This window comes from Martes martes (assembly GCF_963455335.1).
Source record: "Martes martes genome assembly, chromosome: 11".
Lineage (NCBI taxonomy): Eukaryota > Metazoa > Chordata > Mammalia > Carnivora > Mustelidae > Martes > Martes martes.
This window is the reverse complement of record NC_137899.1, coordinates 71,159,440-71,177,934: the sequence shown is the minus strand read 5'-3', so window position 1 is coordinate 71,177,934 and position 18,495 is coordinate 71,159,440. Positions and strand designations below refer to the sequence as shown.

The 18,495-nt window shown below is 37.9% G+C and overlaps 1 protein-coding gene across 1 annotated transcript in view; it reads left to right on the top strand.

Moving 5' to 3' along the window:
- DOCK4 (dedicator of cytokinesis 4) overlaps nt 1-18,495 on the top strand; it is a 422,803-nt gene that overhangs the window by 318,443 nt on the left and 85,865 nt on the right. The window contains exon 26 of the mRNA XM_080818711.1: nt 9,486-9,584. Within this exon, the coding sequence (XP_080674837.1) occupies nt 9,486-9,584 (99 nt within the window). The remainder of the gene's footprint in view (nt 1-9,485; nt 9,585-18,495) is intronic.

The window sequence follows — 18,495 nt, the reverse complement described above, 5'->3', positions numbered from 1 at the left end:
TTTTATATTTTACATTTAAGTCTACAAACTATTTTGAGTTAATTTTTGCATAAGCTGTGCCAGATAATCTAACATTCTATTATCTCAATGTTGACATGTATTAATTGTCTTTTTTCATTCAATTTAAGCTCTTCCTGGTCCTTGGTATGACAAGTGATTTTTAATTAAAGTCTGGACATTTTTATAAGACTGTGAATCTTACTTAAGCCTTCTGTTTTAGCTGGCTTTATGTGATACCACTTGGCAGGAGAAGGGGAAGGGTGCTAACTCATGATGGCCAGAGGTGGAATTTCGTGTTCCCCATATTGTCTTCACTAACACTGACCATTGGGCATGAAAGCACTGGCTCCTGATTTGGCTTCCTCTAGCGAAGATATTAGGGCACCCCTACATGGCTTTGTGAGCTTGGAAGTCTAAGCTCCCCATTTGGTGTGGGTGAGGCCAAAGTTTTTTGTGGTCTTCACCTGGAGTAGAGCAGTAAAACTCTTGCCTTGCTTAACTGCCCTTTACCTGATCCTTTGGCCAAAGAGAGTCGACTTTTGTTGTGTGTAATTGTTGGTGTAATTGGCCAGCTTCTTCAGCTCCTGGTGTGAGATACCCAAAGCAGAAAGAAAACCCAGAGAATGTGATACTATGTCCTTCCTCTGCTCCCAGTCACCCTGGCCAGACTGCTTCCTTTTCTCTACCTTCAGACTCCTCTTCTGTTTGTTCTGTATCTATTAGTGAGGTTTGTAAAGCAGTGCTTAGCAGGAGGAATAGGTAAAAGTGTATCTACTCCATCTTCCCCAAAGCAGAAGAAAGTTCTCCTTCGTTATGATTTTGATGATGACATTTTAATGGCTTCCTGGCAATGGAGCTCTAACATAGTCTTACAATGGTACTAGCCTAGCAAACTTCAGAGCAAATGTTGGCTGTGGATAAGGACTGCCTGAGGTTGGAAGCTAAAACACATTTTCAGACTGCTTTGTATCCAGAGGCAGTTGTCAATGACAAATCTCTCTGGGGTATGCCTGGCCTTTAGGTCTTCACAGTATATTAATCAATGCAAATTAAGAGACTTGAAGGCAGTGAAATCAGGTTTGCAGATGACACTGGGGGTAGGGCAGGCAGGATGTTCATCCATTGTTCTGAATTTTAGGAAAATCACATCCCAGCATAGCCATGTTGTACCCTCCCCGGTTTTGCAAAAAATCAAACTATCTCAAGGTATGTGCTTTGAAATTTGCTGGGAAACATCCACTTGGATTATTTGGCTCCTTTGGTTTTATTCTGTAAGACATTTTTTTCAGGGGACTCAAGCTGATCTGCTTTGAATCCTCTTTTGTGACTTTATTATCGACCAGCTCTTGGGCAATTTACAAATACCTCTAAGCTTCTCTTCCTTTGTCTTTAAAACAAAAGAGGGGCACCTGGGTGGCTCAGACATTGAGCATCTGCCTTCAGCTTAAGTCCTGAGCCCAGGGTCCTAGGATCCGGCTCTGCATTGGGCTGTCTGCTCAGTGGGGAGTCTGCTTCTCCCTCTCCCTCTTCCTCTCTCTCTCTCTGTGCTCTCTCTCTCTCTCAAGTAAATAAATAAAATCTTTAAAAAAAAAAAACAAAAACAAAAAAAACCCCAAAATAATTGGACCTCTCTCAAAGTTAGTGTGAGGATTTCATCACATGTGTAAGGGTTTAAATAATATCAGTTTACTTTAGTCATTATTGTGGTAGCAGCAGGTCACACTAGTGCTATTTTGATTGCTGAGTAATTATACTGTTATAACTAATTCTGTGGTGAGGAACATGCACTGGTCATTCACAGAGTCAGTCCTCTGTGGGCACTGAAGACTTAATTTCTTTACCATTTTCTCATGGAGAACAGGCTCTTTGAATAAGGTCTTTACGTGGTAGTCCTACATTGAACACTTCTCAGTCATTGCAGAAAAAGTGCCCGTAATAAGTGGAAGTCCTGTGGGTGAAAGCAGTTCCCACAGCATGTCATGGCGGAGTGTTCCAGTTCTCTTGCAAGTCTCATGGCTGTCACCCTGCCTCCCCATAACACTAACAGGAGGACTGACTTCTGCTGCATCGTAATTCTAGATAACAGTAGCCTTATTTTTACTATTTAAAGAGATTGTACTTTTTGTTCCTTTACCAACTGTTCTTTAAATTTTAAAATGCTCTCTCTTGCTAGAAAGAAAAAATAAAACACCATTGTAATCTGTTCCTTTCAAAAATCTAATTGTATGTGGAAGCAGATTTAATACAGCAGCATGTATGGCCATTTGCTCACACCCTCAACTAATTGGACTCCAGAATTCCTTGCAGTTTATAAATGCGTCTTTCTTTGCCCGTAATTTGGTTTGGCACCATTTATGGTGCAGGTGACTCAACTCAACATCGGCCATGTCTAAGAAAGATACACTGATCTAAACTTTCTGTGTACTGTGGGCTTCTGGTCGGGGGAGGGAAAGGGATGCAGAATTTTTTAAGAAGTTTCTAGAAAAAATAGTGCATGTGTGGAACAGAAGGTTTCATGAGGGCCATTTTTGTATGTGAATACTGTGAATTCACCTACAGTGTGAACAACAGTATGAGTACTGTGAATACTCTCATTATTCACAGTTGTTGATAGAAATACCTGCTATACTCAATGTATACATAAAATGGATGCAAGCCACTGAGACACATAATATTTTAAAGGCAGTGTATGCATAAATAACTCCCACACTTAAACAAAGCTGATCTTGGCCAACAAAGGTTTTCATTTATTCTTTTTAACAAATGTTTGAGTCTTGGGTTTTCTTAAAAATTTTTTTAACATTGTATTTATTTATAAGAGAGAAAGCACAAGCCGGGAAAAGGGCAGAGGGAGAGGAAGAAGCAGACTCCCCAATGAGAAGGGAGCCAGATGTGGGGCTCCATCCCAGGACCCTAAGGTCATGACCTGAGCTGAAAAGACTCCCAACCAACTGAGGCCACCCAGTCACCCCTGGATACTTAAAATATTTCAAAAACAAACAAATATTACGTTATTGACAAAAAATATTTTAGTAAAATATTGGACATCTAAGCCTCTTTTTTTGGAATATTGTTGACTCACAATGTTATATTAGTTTGAGGTATACAACTTAGTGATTGGACAAGTTTATGCCTTATGCTATGTTCACCCCAAGTATACCTACCATCTGTACTCTTACATTACTATTAAAGTATCATTGGCTATATTCCTCACCCTCTGCTTTTATTCCTGTGGTTTACTCATACCATGACTAGAAACCTGTTATCTCTCACCCATTTTTCCCGGCCTTTCACTCCCCTCCCCTCCCCTCCCCTCCCCTCTGGCAACCATCATTTCTCTGTATATAGGTGTGATTCTGCTTTTTGTGTATTTATTCATTTTTTTAAAGATTCTATTTGTGAGTGGACTCATGGTCTTTCTCTTTCTCAGTCTGACTTTTTTCACTTAGCATAATACCCTCTAGGTCCATCCAAGTTGTCTCAAATGCCACAATCCCATCCTTTCTTATGGCTGCATAATACTCCATTGTGTACATGTACCACATTTTCCTTATCCATTTGTCAACTGATAGACGTGCAGGTTGCTTCCATGTCTTGACTGTTGTAAATTGTAAATAATGCTTCAGTAAACACAGCGGTATATATATCCTCTCGAGTTAGTGTTTTTGTTTTCTTTGGGTAAATACCCAATACTGGAATTATTGGGTCATATGGTATTTCGATTTTTAATTTTTTGAGGAATTCCATACTGCTTTCCACAGTGGCTATACCAACTTACATTCCCACCAACAGTGTGTGAGGATTCCTTTTTTTTCTCACATGCACTCCCAACACTTGTTGTTTCTTGTCTTTTTTATTTTAGCCATGCAAACAAGTGTGAGGTGATACCTCATTGTGGTTTTGATTTGCATTTCCTAAGGATGAATGATATTGAGCATCTTTTTGTGTGCCTGTTGGCCATCTTTATGTCTTCTTTGGAAAAATGTTTATTCAGGTTCTCTGCCTATTTTTAAATCACATTGTTTGGTTTTTTTGTGTGTTGAGTTGCATTATTTATGTATTTTGGATATTAATGCCTTATCAGATATATCATTTGCAAATATTTTCTTCCATTCAGTGTGTTGTCTTTTTGTTTTATTGATGGTTTCCTTTACTCTGCTAGTCCTTTTTATTTTGATATAGTCCCAATAATTTATTTTTTAATTTTTTTTAAAGATTTTATTTATTTATTTGACAGACAGAGATCACAAGCAGGCAGAGAGGCAGGCAGAGAGAGAGGGAGGGGGAAGCAGGCTCCCCCCTGAGCAGAGAACCTGATGCGGGGGCTCCATCCCAGGACCCTGGGATCATGACCTGAGCCAAAGACAGAGGCTTTAACCCACTGAGCCACCCAGGTGCCCTCCCCCCACCAGTAATTTATTTTTGCTTTTGTTTCCCTTGCCTTAAGAGATATACCTAGAAAAATGTTACTATGGCCAGTGGACATCTAGGCTTCTTAACAGGTTAAATGTGCTTTGAATTCCTAAACAGATTAAGTGAATACATAAAATGACACTGCAGAGTAGATATTCAGATTAACAACACATCATAAATGTGCCAAAGATTAGATACTAGGATAAGTTGTTTGTAGTCTGCACCAGATGTGACAAATATAGATAGTAACCTGGATTCAAGGAAGTGTACAATGTACACTGACTGCAAATACATAATGAAAGTATATTGTTTTTTGAGTAACTTTTCTTATTACTAAAATTGTTGAATTAATACATTATTCCAAGTTCAAGGGATGTCACTATTCACAGGATGGTATATTTTAAACATTTTAAGAGTTAAGAATTAATTAAGAAATTAAGAATTAATTAATTAAGACTGTTAATTAATTAAGAATTAATTAAGAAGAATATTTAAACATTTTAAGAATATTAATCTAGTCACTACATTAGAGATAGTGTAGCTAGAATGTAGAAAAACTAAGAAATGAGAGATTCAGTGGGTTTCTACTAAGTGGATTTGCATTTTTAAGTTGAGACTTACTGGAGAGGTTAAAAAGTCAGACATTGGTTATCAACTGATAGATTTTTATATGCCTATTTATATTTGAAATATAACCTCAAACTCAGGTATATTTTCTTTATAAAATCAAATCAGTCTGAGCAGGTAGGTAGAAGAACCAGAGATACCTGGGTTCACATCCCAGCTTCACCATTTTCTAACTTAGAAACCTTAACAGATCTTACAGTAAAATGAAGTTAATAGTATCTACTCAACAAGGCTCTAGTAAAGAATGAATTTAATAATATAATAAAAAATGCAGGGGCTCCTGGGTGGCTCAGTGGGTTAAACCTCTGCTTTCAGCTCATGTCATGGTCCCACAGTCCTGGGATCGAGCCCTGCATCGGGCTTTCTGCTCAGCGGGGAGCCTGCTTCCCCCCCTCTCTCTGCCTGTGTCTCTGCCTACTTGTGATCTCTCCCTCTCTCTCTGTAAAATAAATAAATAAAATCTTTAAAAAAAAATGCAGTAACTTACACATAGTGCTATTCCATAAACGATAATATTGTCCTAATGTCTTTTTTAAGCTTTATTAAGATGTAGTTGACATTCCAAAAATTGTATATATTTAAAGTATACAACTGCTAAGTTTTGGCATATATGTGTATACCTGTGAACCATCATCACAATCAAGATAAAGAACATGTACATCACTCTGAAAAATTTCCTTGCGCCTCCCTCTCTTTCCTTCCTCTTGCCCTCCCCCATACTACCTCATCCCCAGGCAACCACTGCTCTGCTTTCTGTTACTACAGATAAATTTGCATTTCTAGAATTTTATATGAATGGAATCATATGGTACATAGTTACTGTTAGGGTTTTTTTGGGGGGGTTGACATTTCTACTTTTTCCTCTCAGTATAATTATTTGAGTTTCTTCATTGTTGTTTTATGTAGCAGTATTCATTCTTTTTTAATGCTGACTAGTGTTACATTATATGGATATACTATGATTTGTTTATTCATTCACCCTTTAGTGGACATTTGGGTTGTTTTTGGTTTGGGCTATTCTGTTCTATTTATCTATTTTTTCTGTTTTGACACCAAGAACAATATCCTGACTACCAGAACTTTATAATAAGTCTTGAAGTCACATAGTATAAGTCCTTCAACTTTATTCTTTTTGAACGGTGTTTTGGCAATTTCAAGTCCTTAACATTTCCATATGAATTTTTAAATCAGCTTGTCACTTTCTGTGCCACAAAAGACCTGATGTAATATTGATTGGGATTACCCTGAATCTGTATATTAATTAGAGAAAAATTGACACCTTAATAGTATCAAATCTCCCAATTTATGAGCATAGTGTTCTATTTATTTAGGTCTTCTTTAATTGTTCTCATCAGTGTTTTATGATTTTCAGTGTGTGGATCTTTTGTCCTATATATCACTAAGTACTTAACATGTTTCAGTGGTATTATAAATTATGTTATTTTAAATTTCAGCTTCCAGTGACTCATTTCTCATATGTAGAAGTAAAATTGATTTTGGTACATTGATCTTATATTCTGAGACATTGATTAATTCAGTTAAGTAGTTCTAGTAGCTCATTATAGATTTGATAGCATTTTTTGTGCACACAGATATGTTAACTGTGGATAAAGAGATTTTTTAATTCCTTTCCAGTATATATTCCTTTATTATTTTTTCTTGATTTATTGCACTGGCTAGAAACTTCAGTATAATGTTGAATAGAAGTGGTATCCTGTTTAAGCTTTGGAGTGTCTGAAAAATCTTTATTTTGTCTTTCTTTTTGAGGGATTTTTTGGGTAACAGTCTTGATGGATAGTTGTTTTGTTCTTTCAGTATTCTAAAGATGTTGCTCCATGGTCTTTTAGCTTGTATTATTTGTAATAAGTAATATCTTATCCTTACCTTTGTTCCTCTGTATGTAATACGTCTTTTTTTCACTGACTATTGTTAATATTTTCTCTTTATCTCTGGCTATTTTATTATAATGTACCTTAGTGTATTTCTTTCATGTTTCTTGTGCTTAAGAATTGTTGAAATTTTTTAATACATAAGTTTATAGTTTTCAGAGAATCTGAAATTTTTCCCCTTATTTTTTCAATTACTTTTTCTATGCCCTCCTCCTCTTTGAGTTCTCCAGTTACATATATATTCTGCTACTTGAAGTTGTTCTTTAGTTCACTGATGCTTTTTCTTTTATTTCCTTTTTTTTTTTTTTAAATTTTGGAGAATTTCTGCTGTCTTCAAGTTCAGTAATCTTTTCTTCTGCAGATGTCTATCTAATCTGCCATTAGTCTTACTAAGTAAATTTTCATCTCACACATAGTCTTCATCTCAATTTGCATCTTTTTGTTTTCTTTCATATCTGAAATTAACATGTTCAAACTTTCCTATAGCTTCCTGAATATATAAACTACTGTAATAATAGCTATTTTTAAAAGATTTTTATTTATTTATTTGGCAGAGAGAGATACTGTGAGAAAGGGAACATAAGTAGGGGGAGTGGAAGAGGGAAAAGCAGGCTCCCCCCTGAGCAGGGAGCTCAATATGGGGCTCGATACCAGGGCCCCGGGATCATGACCTGAGCCAAAGGCAGACACTTAAGGACTTACCCACCCAGGTGTCCCCAAAATAGCTATTTTAATGTATTTTACTGCTAATTCTATTATTTATGTCATTTCTAGATCTGTTTTTATGGATTTTTTTTCTCCTCATTTGCATCATTATTTTTTCCTGCTTCTTTGTATTCCTGGTAATTTTTCATTGAATGCCAGACATTGTGAATTTTATGCTGTTGAGAATGGATTTTTTAAATACCTAGAAATATCTTTGAACTTTGTTGTGGAATGAGGTTAAATTTCTTAGGAACTACTAAATTTTTTCATATCTTGCTTATGAACTTTCTTAGGTAGGATCACAGCAGCATTTATTCCAGATATAATATTTCCTTGCTGCTGAGAAAAGGTCTTTTTTAGTATTCTGATGCCCTAATATGGCAAGGTTTTTCCAGTCTTGCTGGTGAAACAAGGATACTATTGCCAGTCTTGAGTGAGTACCAGGTGGTATTCTCTCATTTCTTTTGGCTTGTTATTTTCCTAGCCTTGGATTGTTTCCTCACACACATGCACTAAAATATAAATCATTGTGCCCTTATATTTTCCATCTTTTGTGTTAAGTACCAAGAGTTTCTTTGTTCATTAACAAAGTATTATGTTGAGCTTAGTAGATAGATTTCTGCTAGCCTTTACTTGTTAGTTCTTAAATACTTGCCCCACCAAGTGGTCAGGAATAATTATTTGTCATATTTGTGTTACAAATGTTTATCCTCCCGCAGTAAGTCAGTGTGCATCTTTGGTTACCCTGACCTGGTAATTAAGTAGTATCTCCAGGCCTCCTTTGGCATCTGGGAAGGATACTTTTGACTTTCCTGACTTAGCTGCCTCTGTTGGAAAATCCCAATTTTAAAAGCTTTCAGTCCCTGATTTTACACATGAGTCTTTAACTACTTTCCACGTAAACGTAAAAAAACAAACAAACAAAAAAACCCCACCAATTCTCAATTAAAATACATTTTTGTAAATTTACTGTTACCACTGATTGCTGCTTCTGTTGTGTTCATACTGTTTTAAATGTTATTGTTCTCATTTAAAGTAGATAATTTTTTTTTCTGAGTGCTGAAGATTGCATTAGAGCACAAATATTTTAAGTTAGATGCAAGTGATAGCAATTTTATAGGTCTTTAAATCTATGGATGCTATTTTTTCATTAATTTTTAAGAATGGACTTTTTAGGAGTCAGTCACATAGCACCCAAGCAGAAAATGATGACAGTTAAGCTATTTTTAAAAGGTGTTTGAAACCAACATTGTAATGTATGGCTTTCTCTGTACCCTGCCAGTTAGTAGACCACCACTCAGATGAGTTGGAGGAGATTGTTTGAATTCAGAAATGGAGCATGAGGTACAGGAAGAGTTTTGGAGTTAGAAAGACACATAGATAACTTCAGCTCTTCCACTTCTTAGTGGAATACTTTGAGCAAGTTTTTTAGCCCACTGAACATACAATTTATCTTCTTTAAATAAATATTATACCCCCTACCTCATAGCACTGAAAATGAGGCTAAATGACATAATGAATGAAGGTATAAGAAATGCTCAGTAAAATGACCTACCTCCTTTAAGTGTGTGAAGTTTCCTAGTGAGAAGCTTCCACCCAAGTCAAAACAAAACAAAAACAAAAAACCCCTCCTAATTTGAAAATGCATATATACCAAGTAAATGGTATTCATCACTGGGAGAAATTTTGACTATAATATTATGGTTACTTTAGATTTAAAAGACTTCATAGAGTGACTTAAATCATAGTGGTTTTTTTTCAGTGTTCTCTTTGAGGGCGGTTCAAAGTAAGTTATTGATATTCATTTCATTTTTACTCTTAATAAAAAATATGCTTTTTTTTTTTAATTAGGGGGAGTTTGTTGCTTGTCTCCTGTCCTTATTACGACAAATGACAGACAGACATTATCAACAACTTCTTGATAGTTTCAATACAAAGGAAGAATTAAGGGTAAGTGACTTTTTAGAAAATTTCCTACGTCTTTGTAGCTTTCTTTGTTCTCATTCATTATTGTTAAGATAGTTCCCTGACAGTTGTTTTACCTGTTTGTGTTAAATTCTAGGCTGTTTTTTCTCCCGTTCATCCACATGTCTGACTATCTATCTTGGCTCATTAAGATTTCAACTACTCAAGCAAAGCAATTAACTTTTATTTTATACAAAGACATAGGATTTGAAATACCTGTCAGCAAAATCCAATAAACTAAAACAGAATCACAGACTTAATGAGACAAAAGCAAATAGGCTAACTCTAGTTAGGTGGACTTGGAAATATTGCCTTTAAAGAAGATAAGGGTGAATATATAAATATATTAGCTGATTTCATCCCTCTAAAACCACAATGAGGACTTGTGGCTACAACGTTCTGACTGGAGAAGCAGGGTTGTGTTTGATATTCTCTGTCAGCTACAATCCAATCAATATGCTGTGCTAGTGTGACAGGCTGACATTAAATAGAAAATATTGATGCCTGGTTTATAAAAATGCGATCTTTCCTGAGATTTAGGGAGCTCCAGTGCTTCCTTCATGGTGTTCACTAAAACCTTAGAAGTTGATTGTCCTCAGTGGGAAGAATGACCTGTCATCTGTTCTTATTTACTTTTATTTCTCTTCCATCTCTTGAGTTTTCCAGACACCTTCATAGGTATACACCATTGTAATGGAAGGGATGCTTAACATAGCGGTGGGGGAGAATTATAGGACAGGAGGAACAGTCACACTGCGACATTTGCGTGACTGGAAGCCTTCATAGCAACTCAGAGGAAGACCTGTAGATGTTTTTTAATGCAGATCATGCACAGAGATCACTTATCTTTGATCTGGAAGATGTTGCATGACCTCAGAAGCATCTTTCAAAGTTACATTGGAGCAGTTGGCAAGCTGAATCATGAACGAAAGAAAAGGTTTGGGCAGATGTACTCTCTCGAGCAGAAAGTCAGTTGGCATAAACCCATGCCTAAAAAAACGTTTTTCATGTTTATTTTCAATCTTGAGTTTAGAATTAAAAACAGATAAAAGGCCTTAGAAAGCACCCACTCTATGCACAGAAATTCATGTGGTTAAAAAGGAAGATAATTGTGCAGTCATTAACTTTCTTCAGAAGTTGAATATGTAAAACAGGTAAGGAATTATTAGGTTTTACGTAAGAAGTCTTGACTTCATGTTTCAAAATTTCCCATAGGAAAAGCTATTACCTATTTTTACAGAGCCTGGGAATAAAACAATAGCAGAGGAGCATACATTGAAAATCATAATTAATCTAGGTATTGAGTTTTATGCCTTATTATGCACGTTAATAATAATAAAGCAAATGGAAGTCATGAATAAAGTGTTTTATGTGGCCTTTCCTCATTTCAGTCAGCCACACACCTTTTCACCATTTCCCACTTCAAAATTAACTGGGCCTTCGGGCCAGGAAAATTATTGAATGCTCTTAATTACTTCATCTGTTCTTTAAGCAATATCGATTGAGAAATTCAGGCAACTACTGGTTTTGTTATGTAACCAGGTACAAATTGTCCAGTCCCTATAGGGGGAGAAATCAGACAGGTAATAGGCATTGACCCCACCCCCCCCCCGCCAGGTGGCAAACTCCCAGGGTAAGCACATGGTGCTTGAGAGCATCTGAGAATTGCTGCCAACCCAAACTCATGACAGGAGGAAAAGTCCCCAAGGGAGGTCTCAGCTGAGAACTAAGAGATGAGTGGGAGTGTTCTGGACTTACCTTTGTCTAGGACATTTAGATCTCTCAGCTAAAATGATACCAGGATGTGCTAACTGACAAAGCACTCTCTGTGCCACCTTTATAACAGTTATTTGAACCCAGAATGTTTTAGTTTTATTTGTTTGTATGAATCCCCAACCCCTAACTACTAGATTATAAGCTCCTTGGCGTGTGAAGCTTTGGTTGGTTCACTGCTGTATCCTCAGATCCCAGAACATACTCACCACCATTGTAGGCACTCAAGAAACATTTGTTGAAACCATAAGAGACTCTTAATCTCACAAAACAAAACTGAGGGGGGTCGGGGGGAGGGGAATAAGGAGAGGGGAGTGGGGTTATGGACACTGGGGAGGGTATGTGCTATGGTAAGTGCTATGAAGTGTGTAAACCTGGGTTTACAGATCTGATTCACAGATCTGTACCCCTGGGGCTAATAATACATTATATGTTAATAAAAAAAAATTTGTTGAATGTTTGATAGAATATAAAGTATGAAGAAGAGAGTTGTAAGACACAAGGCTGTGTGTGGGCTTTATTTTAAGGACATTTGGCAGTTGTAGATGGTTTTAAGGAAGAAGGGAGAGCCGTGGTCCCATTTGAGTTAAGAAAAACCTGCTGGTTGCACTATTGAAAATGAATTAGCCAAGATCAAATGGGAGGCAGAATCATATAAAGGATCTGATGCAGTCTGTACTAGAAATGACTATGGCCTGAAAGTGAGATGGTCATGATTGTAGTAGATTCTAGGGACATTCAGGAAGTTGAATTGGCAGGAAGTTGAATTTATAAAAGAGGTGGAGAGATAAGAGTTGAAGATGACTCCCAGGCTCTTTAACAACTGGCCAGTTGTTGGTGCCATTCACTGCAAGGGGAACCCAGGAGGTGTGGGTGTACAGGTTAGGGAGCAAACATAAATCTGGTTTCAGCTAGAGTTTGGTCACCTGAGAGACATCAAAATGGTCATGTCTCATAGTGTCTAAAGTTTAGGAGAGAAAGCTGGACTGCAGATGTAGATTTGGAAATTGTCATTGACATCATTGGGAGTAAATGTGATCATTCAAGGAGAGTGTAGAGTATGTAATTGAAGGGATCTGAATAGAATCCAATCATCAAGGAGGAAGAAGTGTTGAACACTGCTTGCTGCTGCAAGGAGGTGTGGTAAGATCCTAAAAGGGTCCTTTAATATTGTTGATGAACTCGATGAGCAATTTCAGTGCATTGGTGAGGGTAGAAGCCAAGCTGTCATGAATTGAGGAATAAAAAGAGAAAAAGCCACAGTAAACTTAATACCATGTTCCAAGAAAAGGAGGATAAGGCATCTACTAAAGGAGAATTTTGGATATCATAGGAATATTTGTGATGGAGGAGACTTAAGCATGTGTAAATAGCAGCAATTAGAGCTGGTAGAGGAGAAGCTGAAGGTGCAAGGAAGAAGTGCACGAAGTAGGAAGGTTCCCTGAGAAGGCAGCAGGAGGGGGCGGAAGTAGCCTTGACAAGGAAGATCACTTTCCCAGTGTAAGAATGGGAGTGGAGTAACTGGGGTGAAGGCAAGCTAAAGGTCACTTATTTTATTAAAGGCTAATTAGCCATTGGATTTTAATCTGTATTTTAAAAGTTCAGAGGTCACCTTTTAACAGATCCATTTTTCTTAGTCTCCTTTTTCTTCAAAGCCAAATACCCCTGTTTATGCTACTGAAAGCTACATTACAGGGTCTTTCAAAAAAGAGTAACACCAGTCCACTGTCCCTTATGCAAAGTCCTTAATAACATTATTTTAGAAATTAGAAGCTTTGACATTTCAGGAAGATAATGTGTACATACTGTATATGGTATAGGACCTCCAGTAGGATTTGGGATAGCCACTGTAATTAAACATCTAAATATTTCTGCAGTTAAAAAATATTCACTCTAAGTGGGCTTAAATGAAAACTAAATAATTCAAGTCAGGTTTTGCTGCTGAATGGATTATAAAACCAGAATTTTTAGAATACTTTGAGATTTTACTCTGGTAGTAAAGAAACTGAGGACTTCTAACAGCACACACTTCTATGAAACAATACATGCAAAGTACTGTTCTAAAATACTGATTCATACTAACTCATTTAATCCTCAACCCCCTGAGGTAGGCACCATTATGATTTCATTACAAATGTCAATTACATGATTCAGTAGACATCTATTGAGCACCTTGGCTAGACGTTAGGGATATCAAGACTAATAAAACAATCTCTCTTAATGCTTTAATGTTATTAAGAGCATCTAAATCATTAGGTTATAAATGAGTGGGATGTATAAAAACAACAATGGCAGTCTAAGAATACCTCCTCACCCTCACCCCTACCTGCACCGCCATGGGCCATGCAGTGCTCAACGCTTTTCCTGCCGTGCCTCATTTTACTCCCCGCTAACCTGCCCCAAGCACCTTCCACCCCTGCAAGGAAGTAACTGAGAGGGCCTGGAATTCTGTTAACATCGGAGCTCTTTGCTCAGGCAGCTAAACCCAGCTTTTTCTTAAACTTTAATGAAGTTTGTTCAACCAAGATCTTTGCCGTCAAATTGCATAAAATTTCATTTGTCAACTCCTTAAAAAGTAATAAGGCAGTTCCAGTCATGAAGTGGGAATAAAAGGCCAAATTAATGGAAAGAGAGTTATTTGGGGGTTTTGTATCTACCTTTAGGTTAGAAATGGAATATATATAAGGGAACTGCATGTAAGGAAACGTGCAGCTTAGTAAAGTGGTATTTAATGGAAAATTGTAACTGATCCTGGGATTAGACACCAAAACCCCCATCTTACCTACTGGTTAAAAGTGATAAAGTAAGGCACCTGGCTGGCTCAGTGGGTTAAGCCGCTGCCTTCGGCTCAGGTCGTGATCTCGGGGTCCTGGGATCGAGCCCTACATCAGGCTGTCTGCTCAGCAGGGAGCCTGCTTCCCCCTCTCTCTCTGCCTGCCTATCTGCCTACTTATTATTTCTCTCTCTGTCAAATAAATAAGTAAATCTTAAAAAAAAAAAAAAGGTGATAAAATATGTCCCCCCCCTTCCACACACGTGTATTCTCATCTCGAGACGTAGCTACTGTTGACACATAAGGCTCTATCCTCACATAGTATTTTTTCTGAGATATATATATTCACACATATTTTTAATGGAATCCTACTATTCATATTAGTTGCATTTTTTCACACAATAATATGTCATGAATATTGTAGAGCTCAGTGTATCATTTATTGCTCTGAATCGCACTACACAGATCCTAATAATTTAATCCGTCCCATTTTGCTGGGCACTCAGGATCTTTCTGACATTTGCCAAGAGAAGGTTATAGCAGGGAACATTGTGACACACATGTCTCTGTGGACTTGGGCCCTTCTTGCCTTAGAAGGAATTCCTGGAAGTCAAACTTGGATCACGGGATATATGCATTTTAAATCTTCCTTGGTACTGACATTATAATTGAAATATTCTTTTTTTTTAAGATTTTATTTATTTATTTGACAGAGAGAGAGATCACAAGTAGGCAGAGCAGCAGGCAGAGAGAGAGGGGGGAAGCAGGCTCCCTGCTGAGCAGAGAGCCCAATGTGGGGCTCGATCCCAGGACCCTGAGATCATGACCTGAGCTAAAGGCAGCCTCTTAATGGACTGAGCAACCCAGGCACCCCGAAATATTTTGATTAATATTTTTGTTGTTTATCTCTAGCATCACTGCTTTTTTCTTTCTTCATATCAATTCAAAAAAGATTTGGCCTAGCATGTCACAGTGGTTCTCTAAATGAAAACAAATTTTAAAAGTACGGAGTTCCCATACCTACTAAGGTTATTGGTGTTTTAACTCCGTTCTTGCTTGAAGAATCAGGATGTCTCCAGTTACTGTTGGAGTGGCTTCTGGCATTTAGAACAGCATGCTTCTCCTGGGTCCTCAGGGGCTCTGTGTGAGTGGTTTGAGTCACAATGTCAACAGAACTGTGTAGGAGCAAGTACCCGAGGGCTCGTACTCTGCATTGTGTAGTCCTCTCCTTCTGTGGAGCATGGCAGTATTTTAGAAATGAACAAAAGCAAAGACTAGGAAGTGATTAGAGTTGTTTTTTTTTTCCTCCTTCTGTAGTCAGTAATGTTTTATTATACACCCACCTTCTGCTGGGGGCTAAAGTTTTGTCCATATCCGTGGTATTTCTTGTACATGGAGAGCAGTGAGTCTCCTGTTCTTTGTTGATTTTGACTTTTCACATAGAATGTTGGGAATCTGCTGTAAGCATGTGATTATACCTGTTCTGAAAGTGAAGTATGGCACTTTGACAGCCTTTCGTTGTCTCCCATATACTGGCCCCCATCTTTGAAAAATCATATCTGATCAAGTCACAATCCAACTTTAAAAACCTCAGGACTTCACGTTATCTGTGGGACAAGGTCCGGTCTCTCCCGAGTCATCCCTGTTCTCAGTCTGCCTTCCATCCTCATTACCCTTCACCCTCCTCCAAACCCCTTTCACAACAGCCACTTAAAATTACTTGCATATTCCTAACCAACTATACAGTTTTTAATTCCTCTGAATCATTTTTTTTTTGTGTCTCCCTGAAATGCCTAGTCTACCATTACTCACTCACTTGAATTGCTTAATTTTACCCCCTATTAATCCCTCCCTGGTTTTAGTTTATACTATACAATCCAGCTCAGGAGTCACTTTCTGTACAAAGTATTCACAGAATACGGTGGCCCCCAGCCCCACTCTTTCCCACCCTCCCTGATATCACCCAGCACTGCCTTCTGAATGTTCTTTCCTTGGATCCTTGATGACTGTGTTCTGTGAGAGTAGGGACCATGTCTTTGTGTCCTAAGCACAGAGCCTGGAACAATATATCTCTGTTGAATGAAACAATCCTCTTAATAATGTCTGCATACCTCATAAATCATCTTTTTCTGTACAATTTTCCAATTTATAGCCTTTATTGTATTATAAAAAAATAGTTCTCTAGCTCTTGAAGACTGAAGACCACTTGGGGGTTAGTTTTGCATAATATGCTTACATAGTCACCTTTAAGGTTATGAATTTCAATGTGATAATAATTATTAACACCCTTTAATTGAATTCAAACCCCATACCAAGGCTGTTACACATTTGAAATTTGTGGCAAGTTTTTAAAACAATATTTGACTGTACTTTAAATCGCAAGTGAAGGAAATGTGTTCCTAGGAGGCTCTGTTCCCTTCTGTTGCTTTTGACATAAGGAGACCCTGTCATGGTCTGATGCTTTCTTTTCTTGAGTTCTTAACTCATGTTTCATGATCTTGGAGTTCCTCCTCCTGTGTCTCACTAATTCTGTTGTATAAATTTCATTTCTGTCTTCTGCTACGCTGATACCACAGTATGCTCTGTACACACCAAGCAGTTTTTTGTGCAAGATAGTCAGGAAATGAGTGTAAAACAGATTTAGTCCTCTCACCCAACTGCCTAAAAACCCCTCACTGCCTTACATGGCCCTCAGGGTAAATTTCCACATCCCTTACCATGGAGCGGGAATGAGATCTATTTACCTTTTTTTTGATCTTCCATCCCCATTTCTCGCCACTCCCCATTACAGTCCAGACAACCCTGTGTTGTCTCTTGCCTTTAAGGCCTGCTGGTGGTCTTCCCTCTGCGTGGAATACTTGGTCCTCAGACTTCGCCTCGTTTGCAGCACAGGCATAGATCCATGTGGTTTTTAGATTAACATTCATCTCTCCCGCCAAACTGCACGCTCCCTGAAGGCAAGCATCCCGTTCAGATTGCTGTGGTAAGACATGTTGCAGACACTCCATAAATAAATAAATACATAAATACATAAAAGAATGTATCTTTTTTCATTCAAATAAAATAAAAAGAATGTATCTTACCCCACTAGGTGTCCCCAGCGTCTAACACAGTGCCTGGTACATAACAGAGCACTCAGTATTTATGAATGAATAAATGTTAGTGATGATTTCTAAAGTCATAAAAAATTGCTCTTGCTTTCTTTTCTGTTTGAGTATGGGCATTCTTATCGTTTTGGTTTTCACATGATCTTCCTTACTTGAACCTCTTGCACTGAAGAAAAAAGTGCTTCTATAAAGTACTACCTCGCTGTTCCTTTATCTATTTTGAACCCTGATCGGAATAAAAACAGTAATGCAGTTAAGTTACCATGTTGTGCTATTTGAAGTAAACAAACGAAAAAGAAACTGCTCCCAGGCTACCAATTTTAAAGTAGCAGCACATGAAACACTTCCTTGTTGCTATCCAAACAGGAATATTATTTTAGTAATGTTCCTTTTTTAAATTATAGGAAAGATCTGTTAGTTATTGTTATGTGTGCCAAATAATTTCATATAGACATGCAAAAGCACACGTTCAGTGAAATGATCAGAGCTGAGAAGTACTTAGGACAGACCGGGAAACCCAGTGGATTTGGGAAGGGCAGGCAGGGGGTGTTGAAGAATCCAGCGTTCCGGTATTAGTGCTTTAAAAGACTGGAACTGAGTTTAAATGAAACCCGTTGCATGACAGCTGAGGGTAAATCCTTGCTGAGCTCTATCTCATAGGAGGGTCACAGTAGAAGGTGTTTATGTTACCCTCTGATGAAACATCGTCAGATTGCCACAATGTGTTGGGTCCTATAAAGGTAGATGAAGCTTGCTTGCATGGATACCATAGAAAGCTATTTGAAAGACTAAAAACTTTTCTTATGGGAAGCAAAGATTTATGTCACTACGCGGGTGTTGGCCCAGTGTTGCACACCACCACAACTTTTATTCTGTGAGATTAGTGGGAATAAGAAAACAAGATGGCACCGAAACAGATGATCTGTGCCCAGCTCTCCCACCTGGAATAACTTTCCCTTTGACCCGAGCACTACAAAAGAGCAACCAAAGTTGTCAGCCCAGAACGTAGATGTCCTGCCTGCTGTAGCCAGTTTTTCAGACAATTCTGCCCCTGTGCGGCTTCTTTTATTTTATTATATTTTATTAACATAAAATGTATTATTAGCCCCAGGGGTACAGGTCTGTGAATCGCCAGGTTTATACACTTCACAGCACTCACCATAGCACATACCCTTTTCAATGCCCTGTGTGGCTTCTGTCACTCTCTCCTACCTCCCCCCATACACACACTCCATTGCTAAGG